At 47.2% G+C, this 16,170-nt stretch overlaps 2 protein-coding genes across 9 annotated transcripts; one reads left to right on the forward strand and one right to left on the reverse strand.

Annotated features, from left to right (window-relative positions):
* Positions 1–3,407: 3,407 nt before the first annotated feature.
* On the reverse strand, positions 3,408–5,348 carry LOC120669928. Of its 8 annotated transcripts, none has more exons than XR_005672890.1 (4): positions 4,594–5,310; positions 4,242–4,307; positions 3,999–4,162; positions 3,408–3,843 (listed from the first exon to the last, which is right to left on the reverse strand). XR_005672890.1 is itself a non-coding variant. In XM_039949835.1 (3 exons), the coding sequence occupies exons 1-3, from the start codon at positions 5,235–5,237 to the stop codon at positions 3,824–3,826; spliced, it is 738 nt and encodes a 245-aa protein (XP_039805769.1). In that variant the 5' UTR covers positions 5,238–5,314; the 3' UTR covers positions 3,408–3,823. The 8 variants fall into 8 exon arrangements, 1 of the variants encoding a protein (XP_039805769.1); XR_005672891.1 differs by having other exon boundaries at positions 3,999–4,139; positions 4,594–5,309; XR_005672887.1 differs by having other exon boundaries at positions 4,242–4,315; positions 4,594–5,307.
* Positions 5,349–6,250: 902 nt separating this feature from the next.
* Positions 6,251–8,418, forward strand: LOC120669927 (3-ketoacyl-CoA synthase 6-like). Its single transcript, XM_039949834.1, has one exon. The coding sequence runs from the start codon at positions 6,347–6,349 to the stop codon at positions 7,835–7,837; it is 1,491 nt and encodes a 496-aa protein (XP_039805768.1). The 5' UTR covers positions 6,251–6,346; the 3' UTR covers positions 7,838–8,418.
* Positions 8,419–16,170: the final 7,752 nt, after the last annotated feature.

A 16,170-nucleotide genomic window follows, 5' to 3' on the forward strand; every position in this document is an offset into this window, starting at 1 on the left:
GAGATGGGCTTGGATTATCCGAGGCGGGCGTTTTAAAGTGCTCGCCTCGGTTAATAGATTTTGTGAGGCGGTTATCGTAACTGCCTCGGTTAATTAATTTTGCGAGGCGGTTATTTGTAACCGCCTCGGCTAATGCCACGGTTGAAATCGTTTTTCGGAGGTGTTTGAAAAAGGCCGCGGTAAATTATTTTTTGTAGTAGTGAATATGACCCATTCAAATCCTCGTGAAGTCGAGAATTCACGCATTGCGTGCGAAAATTTTTGGGCGTTAAATGTTGTGGTGGTCACTTCGGTGTGATTGTTTTTGCCACCATTATCTTTTCTTATACTGTTTTTACACTATTTTTTGGGTTTCAAAGCAACCGGCAATGATAATGTTTACGTAGTGTTTGCTTATATAAAGGTGATCCATTTTGTGGGATTTTTCCATATCTGATTTGAGTGCTCTCTCTCCAATAAGAAAGTGATTGTAGTCCAATGGTAGGATGGTCCAGTGGGACGCTACCCACCAGGGTTCAAATTCTGGTGCTCGCACCTTTTTTTGGGATTTTCCTATGATTTACCGGTGTTACACGTTAAGTGATAAGCGACGTTCCCGTCGACGACGAGGCGCCAGTGGTGACTTCGGAAATCTTCAGATCTGCCGGTGCTCAGTCCTTCGGAAGTGCTCATAGGGGTAGGGTTTGCGTACGTGTATTCATAGGGTGTGAGTGTGCGTGCGTGTTGTGGGTGTCTTCGTTGTACTATGTGATTCTCAAAAAAAAAGTGATGGGTTTGCGAAACCCATAGTTTTTATCCTTAATTTGGTCCTGATTAAACATTGGTTTAGGCATTGTATTTCATGAAATTAATGAAGATCCTTTTCCTTAGATGATCTCCCTCCCTCTTTGCTTTCAAAGAAGGGCCACTTGGGATTTACTTGACCATTCTTCAAGCCCATACTATCATCAATGGAAAGACAGCGAGGTTATATGCTTTGGGATAACATGATAGCAGAAGGCGAAATAGACGTTATGGTCCCTCAACTTCACTCCAAGGGTCAAGTTCGTCTGTTAATTTTCAAAAAGGTCAATTTAGTCCATCAAGTTTTACTTTTAAGTCAAATTAATCCTTATACTAATGTGATGCTTCACAATACCATGAGACTAATATGAAAAGTCATCCTTGCCCTTGATTACTTCCTCTCCTTCACAATTTGCATGTTGAGCAGAGCTACGGAAAGTTGATCGAACATATGCATATTATTCTTATATGATCTAGATTAAACTAAATATGAAAGGGCACTTCAAAAAAAAATGAGACAATAAGCTAGAAAACAGAACAATGGATCTGTTCTGTCCTATCATTGATTAATTACAACGATACAATGATAGAAATTGAGTATGAGAAGGAGCTAAGGGCAAAAGTGACTTTTTGCATTAGTCCCATGGTATTATGGAGCATCACATTAGTATAAGGATGAATTTGATCGGAAAAAAATTGAGAAACTAAATTGGCCTTTTTAAGAGTTGGGAGGACAAACTTAAACTTCAGAGCAAAATTGAAGAACCAATACGCCTGTTTTGCCATAATAGAACGGGCTCAAACGCAACAATTTTTCAAAGCTGAGCATAAATTGCTACTTTGTTTCAGAGTTTTGATGCTTAATAACAATGCAGAATAAAAATGTCGCTCCATTTGGGCAGCTTGAATCCTGAACTTATACAGTCCAATAAAGGCCACCGCTTTCAAAAGAAATGCAGGAGATAATGCAAATGGCTTGTACTACCCTTAGCTCCCATGTCACTGTTAAACCTGTCACTTCCCCGTGAAGAAGTGTAGTGCACGTACGTAGCACATGCTTCACCCACCGCCAGCCTTTGTGATGTGTCTGTCCTTCATTTAGTCCAGTTGATTTGTCCTTTTAGCCAGCCTGGACACGTACAGCTAATGACATATAGTGGCCATGCACAGATTATTGACAGATCGGAGAATTCGTGACTTCAAAGCATCATTAACGTACTTGATTTTAACATGACTTCAACATAGTGGCCATGTACAGATAACGACTCACAAAGCGCATAACTTTAATTAACATGATTTACACTCATCATCACTCCCTCAGCTGCTACATAGCTAGATTCAAGTTCTGGTTAATTTGTATATATACAACTAATGCTGATCTTTAATATTCTTTCATGCCCATTTTATAAATTTTGAAGATTTTACAGCAAAGTACGTATGACAATTCTAAAATATTAGTCTATAATTGTTTGTTAATGCAACCATACGAGATTTCAATTTTCAATCCGGCAGAAAATGCAATCGTAGAAATTCTCAGAGAGATTGATTAGTAGTCTTGAGAAATGACCTAGTGCCCCTAAATAATGTCATTAGGGCATTTACAACAGTTTAGACAGTTGTTATTTATTTGACATACACAGACAGCTAAATAAATAGTTTTACAATAGTTTAGACAACTGTTGTATGTTTAGCTGTCTATGTGATATTTAATATGTATTCTAGTTGATGTTGTTTTGCATGGGAGCACGAGCCAGAGCAGTAGACGAGATACTAGTAGACAATATCACACTCTTTTCTTATTTAATGATGACCATATCAGCTCATTTTACTTACATGGAATCGTGGATGCCCTTAGAGATTGCTTTATCAGTGTGTTGTCTTTTGATTTCCCTGTGTATATTAAATGCACGTGTAGAAAAGGAAAGTTAGCCAATCAATCTTTCTAATTTATTTATAGTAGGCCAGATTTCGTCCAGACGTTGCCATGCCGTTGGAGATGGCTGCCGATCTAAACCGGCTTGTGTCCAAGACAAAGGTCCAAGAGAATCCCTAGTTATCTTCCAAAAAGGGTCCTCCCATTGATGAGCAAAACAATTCGGGCGGCCGCCCATTTCTGAGACACCCCAACAACCCCCTTTCGCGCTTTTCCTCGATCCGCAGCGGGGATTTTGATGATCTCGACGGAAAGCCGTGGCAGCTCGATTCGATCTGAGGTCCCGGCGGTACTTGCCGTTGCCGGTGCCCTAAACCCCGCGTCGCACTATACCACAACCCCGATACACCAACTGACCGTCAGTCGCTAAAAACCGTTGTACTGACAGACCATCAGTCGGTATAGATGTATGCGAACACCACGTTTCTGTCGTTGTAAGTGGCGTCGGTATAACTTATACCGACTGACAAAGTTATACCAACTGATGGTCTGATGCCCTACTAAGATATACCAACTGACACATATCCCAACCAATGATCTGTTACAATTTTTTTACCGACTGACAGCAAGTAGCTAAATTTCTTTACCAACTAACAATCCAATGCTAAGAATCCATATAAAATAATATAATTAATCTCTCATTGATCATACAGCACCAATTTTTTGAAACAATACATAACAAACACACTTAACTGATGGTTTTTCATTTGAAGCCAACAGATTCAATATGAGCATACAAACATTGACATTGATCACCCATACATTTACTTGTCCAATCTTTCCCCAGAACTACAGACAAAGGGTCCATATAAGCCAGCAATTACAAGAAGCATATACAGCCAAATTTTCCATCACAGTAAACACCAAAAGGCGCTCAGGAACGCCAAAAGACTTAACTACAGAGAAGGCCTAGCCTATAAACACAACCTAAAAAGCTACATACCAGGAACACAGCTAAGCACTTGACTCCTTATAAAGCATCCTCTTGGAGACACCTTATAAAGCATCCTCTTGGAGATCCTAGTTTTATCTCTAGGAAGTTCAGAAGAAACACAATTTCAATGTGCTGGAACTGGTAGACAAAAGAAGCATGCCCTCCCTCTGCGATCAGGCATCCATGCTCACATCTTGAAGGAAAAAAAATAATTAGAAATGATTGATTGAAATGATTCAATTACATAATACATACAGAACTCAAATATGTAGCTAATGCATGATATATTATCCAGATACTTGCACTGTTTGTAGGAATGTCTTTAAAAATACAGTTTAAAAAAATTACCTGAATTCCTAACATGCTATGCTGTGTGCAGCATGAGGAGTTGCGGAACATTCAAGATGGAAAGTCTAGACCTCTACAGTGGCTTTCAGCTCGATTGCTTGCCATGGTAAGTACTGTCATTTCTTCAGTCAGGTTATGGTGCTGTTAATAGATGCGTAAGAAATCTGCAGGCATTAATATGTCATACCATGTGCATTTACTTTCAGTTTAAGGGGGTATGCAAGAGCTAATGGGATGTCATACCTGGAGCCATTTCTTCCAGAGGTGCAGGACCAAGATCGTTTTCCTTGTTCTCCTCATTCCTTGTCACTACGTATCTATTACCCATGTATTCATTCCCATCAACAAAATTCGGTATATATGAAATGCTTATATAGTTCAGCTCACGGAATGCTAACCAACATGTGTTACAAGTAATTTGTAAGCAAAGAGGGGGGAAAACCCCTAGCACCACCGAACAACTTGACAGTTGACCCTAGCACGTCCTCAAATCAACAAGCATACATACGTATATGAATCCAGGACTACAAGTGCAACCGGATCTGCTAAAATCCAAGAAAGGGGAGGGGGGAAGGGAGGGAATGGAAAGTAATACCTTGATGGAGATTGAAAGATGGAGCGTGACGAGGGGCTCGGGCAGTCGGGCAGGCAAGGGGATCGATACGGCCCATGCGGCTTCGCGGCCGCCGCCACCGATGCGCTCTGCGCCCGCACGAATGGATGTGCTCCATAGTCCATACTGTGCAGCATCCGCCTCCTGGGAGGTCCCCCGCACGGATGCGAGCACAAGGCACGCGCCGGCTCCCGCGGTCCCTCACGCGCTCTCGCCGCCTGCAGCCTCCTGCGGGTCCCGCATTTCTTGCAATTCGAGCGGTGGGCGGCGCGCCTCCTGCTCTCCCGTGGGTCGATGCGGCGGCTCCTGGACGCGGCGGCCGGCGGGGCTGCCCGGTCTCCCGCTCCGGTGAATGGCAGGCGGATGCGAGGAGGCGTGGATTTGGGAGAGGAGCAGTGGGCGGGCAGCGGCGCGGCTCCACGAAACGGTGGCCGGCGGTTGCTGCCGGGTCTCCAGCTCTGGTGAGTGGCGAGCGGAGGTGAGGTGGGATGGATTTGGGAAAGGAGCACTGGGCGGGCAGCGACGCGCGGCTCTGGATGAGATCTGGGAGAGAAGCAGCAAACACGAGGCGGTCGAGTGCGCAAGACTTTGGGAGATTTGGGGAGAGCACGCGGCGGCGGAGACATTTGGGGAAGATGGCGGCGCGCAAGCGCGCAGGGGCAGAACGATAGAATTAGGTTTCTCCGAAGCTGATTGGTCACTGGTGAGCTCCTGAAGGAAAAATTGCGCGCCGGAGTGGGCCTAAAGCGCCCGATAGGCCCAGTACATGTATGCCGACGGATGGTTTGAGGTCTATATCAGCTTTTAACAACTGATGGTGGGATGGTATATATGAACAGAAATACCGACTGATGGTCAGTCGTTAAAACTTGAATTACCGACTGATTGACTGTTGCAGAGCTTTACCGACCGACAGTTTGTTACTATTAATCTACTTTTGCCAACACACGTCTGACGGGATTTTTGGGTTGTGGTATAGTGTCGTCCGTAAAAGCGCGCGGCAGCCATGGATGCGTGCATGTGAGCTTCAGCTAAGTAGCTTCCCCTCACCCTTCTTCCATGGCAGACAACAATCGCGTCGTACGCTCCATGGCCGATCCTCTCGTGAAAAAAGGAATCCAGGAGCTGATCGAGGTCATTTTTTAAGAAAAAAAAGGAAACGTCCCCAACCTCTGCAACCGTACACCGCTGATGATCGAGGTCATTGGACACACACTGGCTAGCGGTGCCGTGCAATCTCCCGTAACGGTTGGTATGTTCCCCATGCTCGCCTGAACCGGCCGGCCGGTAGTGACAACTGACAGCGTACCCCTCCGGCGAGCTTTCCATGGGGAAAAAACAAAATAGGAAAAGAAGGACAATGAAAACAAAATATTCGGCGAACTTGGCGGCCAACCAGAATCAGTTAATAGAAAAGTTCTTTTTATTAGCTAATAATAGGCTGAGGGCACCTAGCACCAGCTTTTTTCTGTCACCAGCTAAAACTGGGCACCGTGTGTGTACTGTGGCTGGAGCCCGCCCTGCCTGCCTGCCTGCGTGTCACTGAAGGAGACACCACCGTACCCCTGCACTGCACAGAGCGCCTGCGCCGCCTCCGCATCTTTAAAACCGCCTCACCCTCAGCTCGCTCCCTGCCGGAACCGGAACCCACAACACATCGTATCACTAGCTAGCGTGCAGCTGCGGCTAGCTACCGCACCGAACGCAGCACGCGTGCGCACCGCCACCGGCTACCATGAGCTCGCCACCCCAGCTCGCCGCCGGCGACGGCAAGGGCCTCGTCAAGGCCGTGTACCGCCGCGTCGTGGACAACTTCCTTGCCGTCGTGACGGTGCCGCTCGCGGCCGCCGCCCTCGTCGCCGCGGCGCGGTCCGGGCCCGACGGGGAGCTGGCCGCCGGCCGGCTCCTCCGGGAGGCGCGGCCCGTGCACCTGTTCCTGGCCGCGTTCCTCCCGGCCGCGGCGGCGACCGTGTACCTCATGCTGCGCCCGCGCACGGTGTACCTGGTGGACTACGCCTGCTTCCGCACGGCGCCCAACTGCCGCGTGCCCTTCTCCACGTTCCTGGAGCACGCGAGGCAGGTGCCGGCGCTCAACGAGCGCAGCGTCCGGTTCATGACCAAGCTGCTGGAGCGGTCGGGGCTCGGGGAGGAGACGTGCCTCCCCCCCGCGCACCACTACATCCCGCCGTACACCTACTCCACCCTCGACGCGGCGCGCGGCGAGGTGGAGCTCGTCGTGTTCGGGGCCCTCGACGACCTGTTCGCCAAGACCGGGGTCAGCCCCGGCGCCGTCGACATCCTCGTCGTCAACTGCAGCCTCTTCTGCCCGACCCCGTCCTTCGTCGACATGATCATCCGCAGGTACGGGATGCGGGAGGACATCCGGAACGTGCACCTCGCCGGCATGGGGTGCAGCGCGGGGCTCATCTCCGTGGGGCTGGCGCGCAACTTCCTGCAGGTGGCGCCCCGGGGCGCGCGCGCGCTGGTGGTGTCCACGGAGACCATCACGCCCAACTACTACGTCGGCACCGAGCGCGCCATGCTCCTGCCCAACTGCCTCTTCCGCATCGGCGGCGCGGCGGCGCTGCTGTCCAACTCCCCGGCCGGGGCCCGGTTCCGGCTCCGGCACGTCGTGCGCACGCTGACCGGCGCGCAGGACGACGCCGCGTACACGTGCGTGTTCCAGCAGGAGGACGAGCGGGGCAACGTCGGGATCAACCTGAACAAGGACCTGATGGCCATCGCCGGGAACGCGCTCAAGGCGAACATCACCGCGATCGGGCCGCTGGTGCTGCCGGCGTCGGAGCAGCTGCTGTTCGCGCTCTCCTTCATCGCGCGCAAGGTGCTGAGCGGCAGGTTCCGGCCGTACATCCCCGACTTCAGCACGGCGTTCGAGCACTTCTGCATCCACGCGGGCGGCCGCGCGGTGATCGACGAGCTGCAGCGCAGCCTGGCGCTGTCGGACGAGCAGGTGGAGGCGTCGCGGATGGCGCTGCACCGGTTCGGCAACACGTCGAGCAGCTCGCTCTGGTACGAGCTGGCCTACATCGAGGCCAAGGGCCGGATGAGGAAGGGCGACCGCGTGTGGATGATCGGCTTCGGGTCCGGGTTCAAGTGCAACAGCGCGGCGTGGGAGTGCATCGTGCCGGCGGCCACGGCGGAGGGGCCGTGGGCCACGGCGATCCACAGGTACCCGGTGGACATTCCGGACGTGCTCAAGCACTGACGACAGTCACTCTGCTGCCTTCCTTGGGCACCAACATGTCGCCGATATATCCTATCCCTGTGGAATAATGCATGGAGCCCTGCTGTGCAAGTACAGGCCTGCTCGCTCGATCTCCCTAAGAATTTGTTTACTCCGATCGATCCCTATGTATCACTGTAGTCTCTCTAGAGTGTAGTACCTATACGTGTGCGTGCGTGGCAAAGCCATGAAACAGGAGTGTGTGTGCGCCCTCTCAAGTCTCAACCTGTTGTAACCAGTAACTCTCACTGTCTTTACTCTGCAGTAGGTTGTTGGCCCGGCCTAGTGGACGACCGACGACGCTGCCGGACGTATTAACTACGGTCATTTTCGTTGTGTATGAGGTGGTTTATTTGCATTGCTTTTGGATAGGATGGAAAGGAGTCTCATTCACTAATTGACTATAAGTATTGCTATATGAGAGGTTACTTAAAACCAGTGGTGTAGCCAGAATTTTAGAGTTGGGTATTCTCATTTGCTAACTTAAAGTTTAGTTGAACAGTAAAAAAGTTCAATATATGTCAATACCGATAATCGAATAAATAAAGGTTCAGGTTGCTAGAGCTCCTGCTCTGTTGCTGGCTTGCTGCTGCTATACTTTGCTATGTCTGGTTTGCTAGCTACCTCCGGTTCAGGTTTTGTCAGCTCAACATCCCTACACTCAACACTGTGAATCTAAACTTCACTCCCAACTGTAACCAGTTGAGCTCAGTTTGCTTGTCTCAATTCTCAAAGAAGAATCAACGACATAACTGTTCATCTAATAACTTTATACATGTGTACACCTTATATGTACTAGATTATATTTTTGGGCAAAATTCGCAGGTATCTTGGGAATACCCAGGAATCATGCTGGCTCCTCCCCCTGCTTAAAACTGCAAAAGCTTTGAAATCGCTAGGGCTTACGAGTGACGAATGAAGAAGTACACTGCTGTATTTTTTTATTAAGATGTTTTGGATACATCAAAGTTAGATAAGTTTGATTTAGGAAAACCTAAAGCGATAAGTAATTTGAAATGGAAGGGCATAATCTATGATTTTTTTAGGGCATAATTTATGACAATATATAATATGATTTAATAACTACGGAATACTTACAAAATATGATAACAATTTACTATGTTTGACTACAGTATAATCCCTCCATTCCAAATTATTCACTTTATTTTTGTATTAAGTCAATGCTGTCTAACTTTGACCAAATTCACAGAAAAGTATAATAACATCTAGCATTCCATTCCAACTAAATACACATTCATGGCATATTTCATGGTGAAATCAATAAAACTAATTTGATGTTGTAGATGTTGACGATCTTTTCAAGTTAGATCAAAGTTAGATAAGTTTGGCTTAGACAAACCTAAAATGACCAATAATTTGAACGGTGGGTTTACCATTCAGTCAGTTAAATATAGTACCTGATGTTTTTTTCTTAAATCATAGTATAACATATTCAGATACAAAACAATTGTTCACACTGTATACCAAATCATGATTATTTACGACTGGGAATCATCCAACCGTAATAAAATTCTGGTGTTCCACTAGTATGTTGTTACTACCATATCCTTTCAAGAGTATAATATTTCAAACTGCAAATAAGTGGAATTCCTCTGTCCAAGTTAGTAATATAATAGGGCAGGCAACCTTTGATCATGTAGTTATCTATATAACCTATATAGATGCACCCCACTAAGAGTCATTAACTCTATTTCTCTCAACATGTAAGTTATCAACGTCATATAGGAATCCACTACATCAGACGCCACGTCACCATCTACTAAGACAATCTCACTACTACAGAAATCTTTTCAGATGCGGTTGAAAATGATTTACAGAGGCGGACACACCTAACCATCTCTAACATATCTTCACTATAAATAAAGCATTAATAGAGGCGGTTTCTTGCCCACCTCAATTAATAGACTAGAAAAAACAAAAAAAAAAGATAAAAGCCCGCCGAGCCCATCACGGACCCGACGAGCCCATTGCGCCGCCGCTGTCGTGTCCGTGCTCCGCGCCGCCGCCAGCCCGCAGCCGCGGCCACATCCCCGGTCCACACCGCCGCCAGCCCGCTGCCGGCCGTCTTAGCCGTGTGCTCGCCGGGGCCGACGGATCCAGGCTCTCTGCACCGGGCCCGCCCGCGACCGCGGCGCTGCCGCCCGCAGTGCAGAGTAGCTGCGCAGCACCCCGCCCGGTGTAAGGATCACCGGGGTGTCCGACCCTAGAGGGGGAGGGGGTGAATAGGGTCGCTAATCGCTTTTCTATCCTAGGGCTCAATCTAATTGCATAAGATAAACCTAACACGTCCTACACAAAGCTAGTTATGACTAAGGTTTATCTATGCTACCCTCTACTTACCCCAAAAGACTTGCAACCTATAGCCAATCCTAATCAAACTAACTAGGAAAGTAAAGGAAGCAAGAAAGAGTAAATGCGGAAACGTAATGCGGTAAGTAAAGCGGTAAGGGAGAGGATATGCAAACTCCCGAGTAGACACGGTCATGTAACGTGGTTCGGCACAAACGCCTACGTCCACAGGACACCGAGGCTCTTCCGATCACCGTCTTGCACTACGCCACCAAGGCGATGCCGGCAAGCAAAGGCAAGTGCGCACAAGACACCGAGTCTAGTGCACCGCCACCGTCTCTCTCGGTCACCCGGCCGAAATCCACTACGGAGCTTCTCCACCAAGGAGGGGGCCTCCTCTTCCCCCGCACAAAGTGTCGTTGCCACTCCACACCAAGACGGAGGGTCACACGACGGATCACAAGTTGCTTGCCGCAGCAAGACTTCTCTCAAGGGAGCTCTCGCAAGAACTAATCCCTAAACAAGCACTAAGCACTCTCACAAGTGTGCTTAAGCCTATATGATGTACAATGAAGCTCTATGGTGGTTGGAGATGTTCTTGGGTGTGTTTGGGATGTTCAGCAACTCCAGCACCCTTCAAATGGACGGGGTGAGGCATATATATAGGCCACCAAGTCTTGTAGCCGTTGCTCCAACGGTCAGCTGAAAATCTGCTACCACCGGAAGAACCGATGCCTCTTGGCAGGGTAGCGTCGGTTCATCCGGTCACTCACAACATGAAGTAGCCGTTGAAGTCCTGACAGCTGACGCAGAGACCACCGGTTGAACCGATGCAATGCACCGATGCCTCACCGGTTCAACCGGTGCTGAAAGAATCTTCTCCTGGATGCTGACGTCATTACACCGGTGGTATGCACCGATGCACCGTCGGTTGAACCGGTGCTGAAGAAACTTCTTCTGGGCACTTGACATCGTCTCTGGTACAAAGGACGGCCATTGCACCGATGCCCTATTTTGGACCGTCGGTTCAACCGGTGCCTATAGGCTGACTTGGCTTCGATTCCCTTCTGCACCAAAGTATCAAGGCGTCGGTTCTTCCGACTACCATCGGATGCTCCGATGCCCTGGCGTCGGTTCTTCCGGTGCTCCTGAATCGAAGAGCTTTCAGGGCGCTGCCCTGAGACCCGCGAGGGGCGGCTCCCCCTCGACCCCCGTCCGCTAACCGGGTAGCGGAACCCCCGTAGGGGCAGTCCATCGGGCCTTGCTACGCCTATCTTCTCTTTCTCTTTGTCATCACTTGAACCTAAAAGCCTGAGAATGATCATCTTAACAATCATATTAGTCCAAGTATTGTGTTGTCATTCGATCACCAAAATCACTCGAAATGGCATCAATGGTGCCATGTTCGTTACACCCGGCCCGTCGTTGATGCCACCGCGCCCAGATCCACCGCTCCTGGCCCTCCGCGCCGCACCTGCCGCCGCGCTCGCCGCCAGCGCTAGCGTTGCGCCCCGCAGAAGGATCGAGCCGCTGTCGAGTATACCTCATCATGGGCTACCTGACCTGAGAAACCCGACCCGCCCGAAAAAACCCGACCCGACCCGACCCGACCCGACCCGATTAATGCATGGGTCAGGCTCGAGCCGAATTTTTTTGACCCGACAAAAAAACAGGTTGGGCTCGGGCTGAATTTTTTGACCCGAAAATCGACCCAACCCAACCCAACCTGAATTTTGTACACAAAAATTTGGGTTTGACCCGACCCGACGCACCATGTGACGGGTTGGGTTCGGGCCAAAAAATTGAGCCCGATGGTCGGGTCGGGCCAAAGAAAACAACGTCGGTTTTTTTTTGCCCGACCCGGCCCGATAAATGATCAGGTCTACTGTCGAGAGGGCCAAGGGGGCTCGGGGAGAGAGATGGAGAGGATAAGGGTGCGGAGAGGATAGAGTTAGGGTTTTTTTTTTGAAGGGAAGTAGTTATATATGCGTGCTCCTAATTGGGCTTTGTGGGTAAATGGGCTGGGCTTTATTTATCGAGACGGTTGAGTAACGATGACCGTCTCAATTAATTTATTTTGCGAGGTGGTTGTCGTAACCGCCTCGGTTAATAGCGATGACCGCCTCTGTTAATATATTTTACGAGGCGTCTGTAGTAATCGCTTCGGTTAATAAGGACCGACCGCCTCAGTTAATGCTAGGCATTTACTGAGGCGGTTTTTTCCATGCCCGCCTCTTAGACTTTTTAAAAGGTCACAGTTTATCTCTTTTTGTAGTAAGTATCTATTTATTTTTTACATCAATTTTTTGTGACTAATAGCATCCATGCATGCAACTTACTTAGTTTTTGCGAGTACCACGATACAAAATTTCTACATGGTGGATCAATCATTTAAGAGCCGTTCTCAACAAAATGAACATGTTTTCATATATAATATCATTAGCAAAGAATGTTGCCATACAATCACCTTAGTATTTCTATTTTCAAATTTCAACTTAAAATTATTTTTAAAAAATTCCCGCAGCAACACGCTGGGTATCACCTATTTAATTATATGTTTGCAATTCAGGGAGATTTGGGAAGAAATACATTATAACACGACTAGGAAAAAAACGTCAAACAAAGGAGAATATACTCCCTCCATTCTAAATTATATGTTATTTTGATTCTTTTCAAATACGTGACTTTTGCTATACACCTGGATATATGTAACTTTTGTTATAGAACCTAATTGAGGAAAATAACCGTTCAGGTAGACTTTCAACATATTCAGCTTCTAACTTCTGACATGAATGGCTGAACTTCCAACATGAATCAATATTTCTCTCATATTTCAATCTTTGGGAATCTCAACTCCAACTTAGAATTTACAAATTTCAACTCAATAATACTACAGTAACCATTCTCATAAATTATTATACTGTGAAGAAAACTTCTCTCGCTGGTCTAATGGCTAGCACGTACTCTCACCTTTATCCTTGCATTATTCATCCATCTTAACATTTGACATTGATCCGGCCAGCTGTTATCTTTGACTTAAAAGGTAAGAATGTCCCTATGAAAAGGAAAGATGACATCAACTTTAGCAAATGCATCATCAACTGGCAGGACATTTCCAGATCAGAAAAGTTGGTTATGAATTTATATTTGAAAAAAGTTGAAGAGCCCCTTTGTTTTAGGACACCGGTACAAGTAATGATCGAACTAGTGAATAAAGAATTTACGATAAACTAGTTCTCAGTTTTTCTGACATGTCCACATACATATCCATTTAGATGAAGCTTTATGAAGAGATGTGTAAACCTCTTGTAGAATATCTACAGGAAATAGGGGAAGTTCGGTATGAACTACAGGAAAACAAGTGAATAAATTTATAAGCTCAAAAAAGTATTATAGTATTATACTACATAAATAGTTTCAATAAAAAATTGCACAGTGATTGTTTATGTTTCAAACAATAATATTTAGAAGTCGTTGATAAAGCAAAGCTTCAAAAGGTTAACCAATGCGCGCAAGATCTCTAAAAACCATGAAGTATTTTTGACTCAACACTATACACATCAAAGTCTCATCTGACATGGTTCGTAAGTCCTATTTGCCACATCATATTCGGCATATACATCCACATAAACTAGCTGTTGCAACTCTCCACGTCACCATTTTTATCACCGGATAATCCCTTGTATTGTATTCACCATGTCCTAAAGGTTTATCTGGCACCTAGAACTTCAATCTAGACTAAGTCAAATTATTCGCTATGTTAACCTCATGAATTTACATTGTTGGCTTGTAGACCATCATTATACGGGTGATAATAGGCCATGACCCTAATGGTCTCTTCCGTACTCCAACTTGATTTTTATATATTTTTGGCTCAAAATTATATAAGATTAGAGCCCAGCTCTTGAATTATCGAAGTGAAATTTCAAGGCCCTTTCAGACCTTCTGGTGCATTCAAATGAACTGTCAAGCGAGCCCTTGTTTCTATTGTGCATTCTCCGACTATAAATATACCCTACATGTCCAAAGTCGATTATCCAACGCTTCAATACTTTGATGCGGACTTATATATTCAATACGGTGTCTATAACATGGCTGCGGGTTGAATTCATTGTCGTCTCGTCCCCTGCATGTGCACAACACGCCCGGTGCTTCACTGCATCTTATTCTGTGTCTACTGCTCTGACTCAAACATAGAATTTCACAACATAACCTCGTGGGATAATCCAGCGTGTACAAACTCCGTATAATTGTTCATATCCTCTTATATATCCAACAAGTACAGAATCCAAGTCACTGGTTTATCTAAGAATTTTCTTAGACTTATGCTTGAATCAGCTTCAATTAATATTTGTCTCCGCCTCAGTGGCTTTTGCTTGGATTCCATCCTTAGACCTAGCTAGTAAAGACATGTACATTAGTCTACATGATTGTTAGCTTTTGGCATAGCAAGTTAGAGCACGAATTCGTCGTTATGGCTTCTCAATTTCTTTCTCAATTTCTCATGTAGCCCTCCCCGGGTGGAAAAGTTGTTGACACGATCCGATCCACGTTGCCGGCTCCGGCTGTATTAACTAGCTACCGTGTCGTCGTTTTCGCTCCGGTGCGCGTGTCTTCCTATATGTGGACCGGCCGGTATGGGCAGCATCGACGACGTACGGCCAGCAGCTAGGCCGCTGCAGCGCGCAGCGGTTCCTTCACGGCGGTCGTCCGATCGTCCCCCGGCGATCAAGCTGCATCGTAGCAACGCCATCCAACTCGCCAGGAGTCAGGCCACTTTCGCAGCGATAAATTCCGGTGGAGAGGGGTCAGCAATATAATGATCCGCCTGGAACGACCTCTCTCCGGCCAGCGGACGTCGACCGTGTGATGTCGCCAGATGAACTGACGCCGCGCACGCCTGCCGGATTCAGCCGCGCGCCGCTGGTCGACGGACGACGGGCTCTCCAGTCCTGCCCATTCTTCGAAAGCGTCAGCACCCAACGTCCCAACTAAGCGTGTGATGTGACACTAGCGATAATCAGTTAGCTTCCTCGGACTAGCTACTTCTAATTGATTATATATAAGCACTAGAGAGGCTGGTTGGACCCCAATTAAGCAAGTGTGATCTGACAGTAGGACGTGGAAAGGGACCGGAGGAGGAAGAAGACTCTACACACACAGAGAAGACGTACGGTCTTAATTCCGATCTTAGGGAGGCAGGCCGCTACTGATGCCTAAGACCAATCTCAGTAGATAGTGTTATTGCGCAGTTACAAAGATTGTGAATTAGATAAATAAATCGGAGGAGTGTCGTGTTATGGTGATAACACTTCTCTCATATTTCATGCCACTCCTCTTTCTGTTTTCTATCATGTTAACAAATTTAATAATTATAATACTCCTATAACACTATTATTGAGACTCTCATGACACTACTGTTGAGATTGGTCTAATAAGTAATAACCACCTTCGTTAGTTGATGAATGGAATTTATTATGCAAGCCACTAGGCCACCCCAATCGCTACTCCAGCAACAGAGCAACTGATTGGCATGGCCAACGGCGCGACGACCGCAAGCCACCCGAACTTTTAATCTGCTCTTCCAACGGCTCGCGTCCACATCCGCGTTCAGGTCACGTCGCTTCGTGCGCTCATCATATCTATCTATCGCGTCGCGCCCAACGCCCAACTGAACGCGTCAAGTAGGAGCGAGGAGCACTGTCAACGAACACTAGCGCGCGCGTCGCCGCTTGCCCCGCCCGCGTCCGGCTCCGCCTTCAAAGAGGAACACCGCGATTAGGTGTCGCTTCGGGTGATGGTTCACGCAACCATCTCCAGGTGATGGTTCACGCAACCATCATCTGAAGCATGGGTGCGCAGCATTATTTTGAGTGGTAATTAGATTCATTGTTGAAATATTAATGGACTGTTTCCGTAAATCTACATATGAAGAGATTCTGTGCATACAAAAGAGGATAGGGGTGATGATGTCACTCACACATATAAATTTGAAATTTAAAAAA

This window comes from Panicum virgatum, chromosome 4N (genome assembly GCF_016808335.1).
Source record: "Panicum virgatum strain AP13 chromosome 4N, P.virgatum_v5, whole genome shotgun sequence".
NCBI lineage: Eukaryota > Viridiplantae > Streptophyta > Magnoliopsida > Poales > Poaceae > Panicum > Panicum virgatum.

What these genes read in the sequence shown, in the direction of transcription:
- LOC120669927 (XM_039949834.1), top strand. Translation starts at nt 6,347, where the DNA reads ATGAGCTCGCCACCCCAGCTCGCCGCCGGCGACGGCAAGGGCCTCGTC.
- LOC120669928 (XM_039949835.1), bottom strand. Translation starts at nt 5,237, where the DNA reads ATGTCTCCGCCGCCGCGTGCTCTCCCCAAATCTCCCAAAGTCTTGCGC. An exon ending in ATCTTTCAATCTCCATCAAG is followed by an intron (nt 4,316 to 4,593) that starts GTATTACTTTCC and finishes CATGGGTAATAG; the next exon opens with ATACGTAGTGACAAGGAATG. An exon ending in TCTGGAAGAAATGGCTCCAG is followed by an intron (nt 3,844 to 4,241) that starts GTATGACATCCC and finishes TTTTCCTTCAAG; the next exon opens with ATGTGAGCATGGATGCCTGA.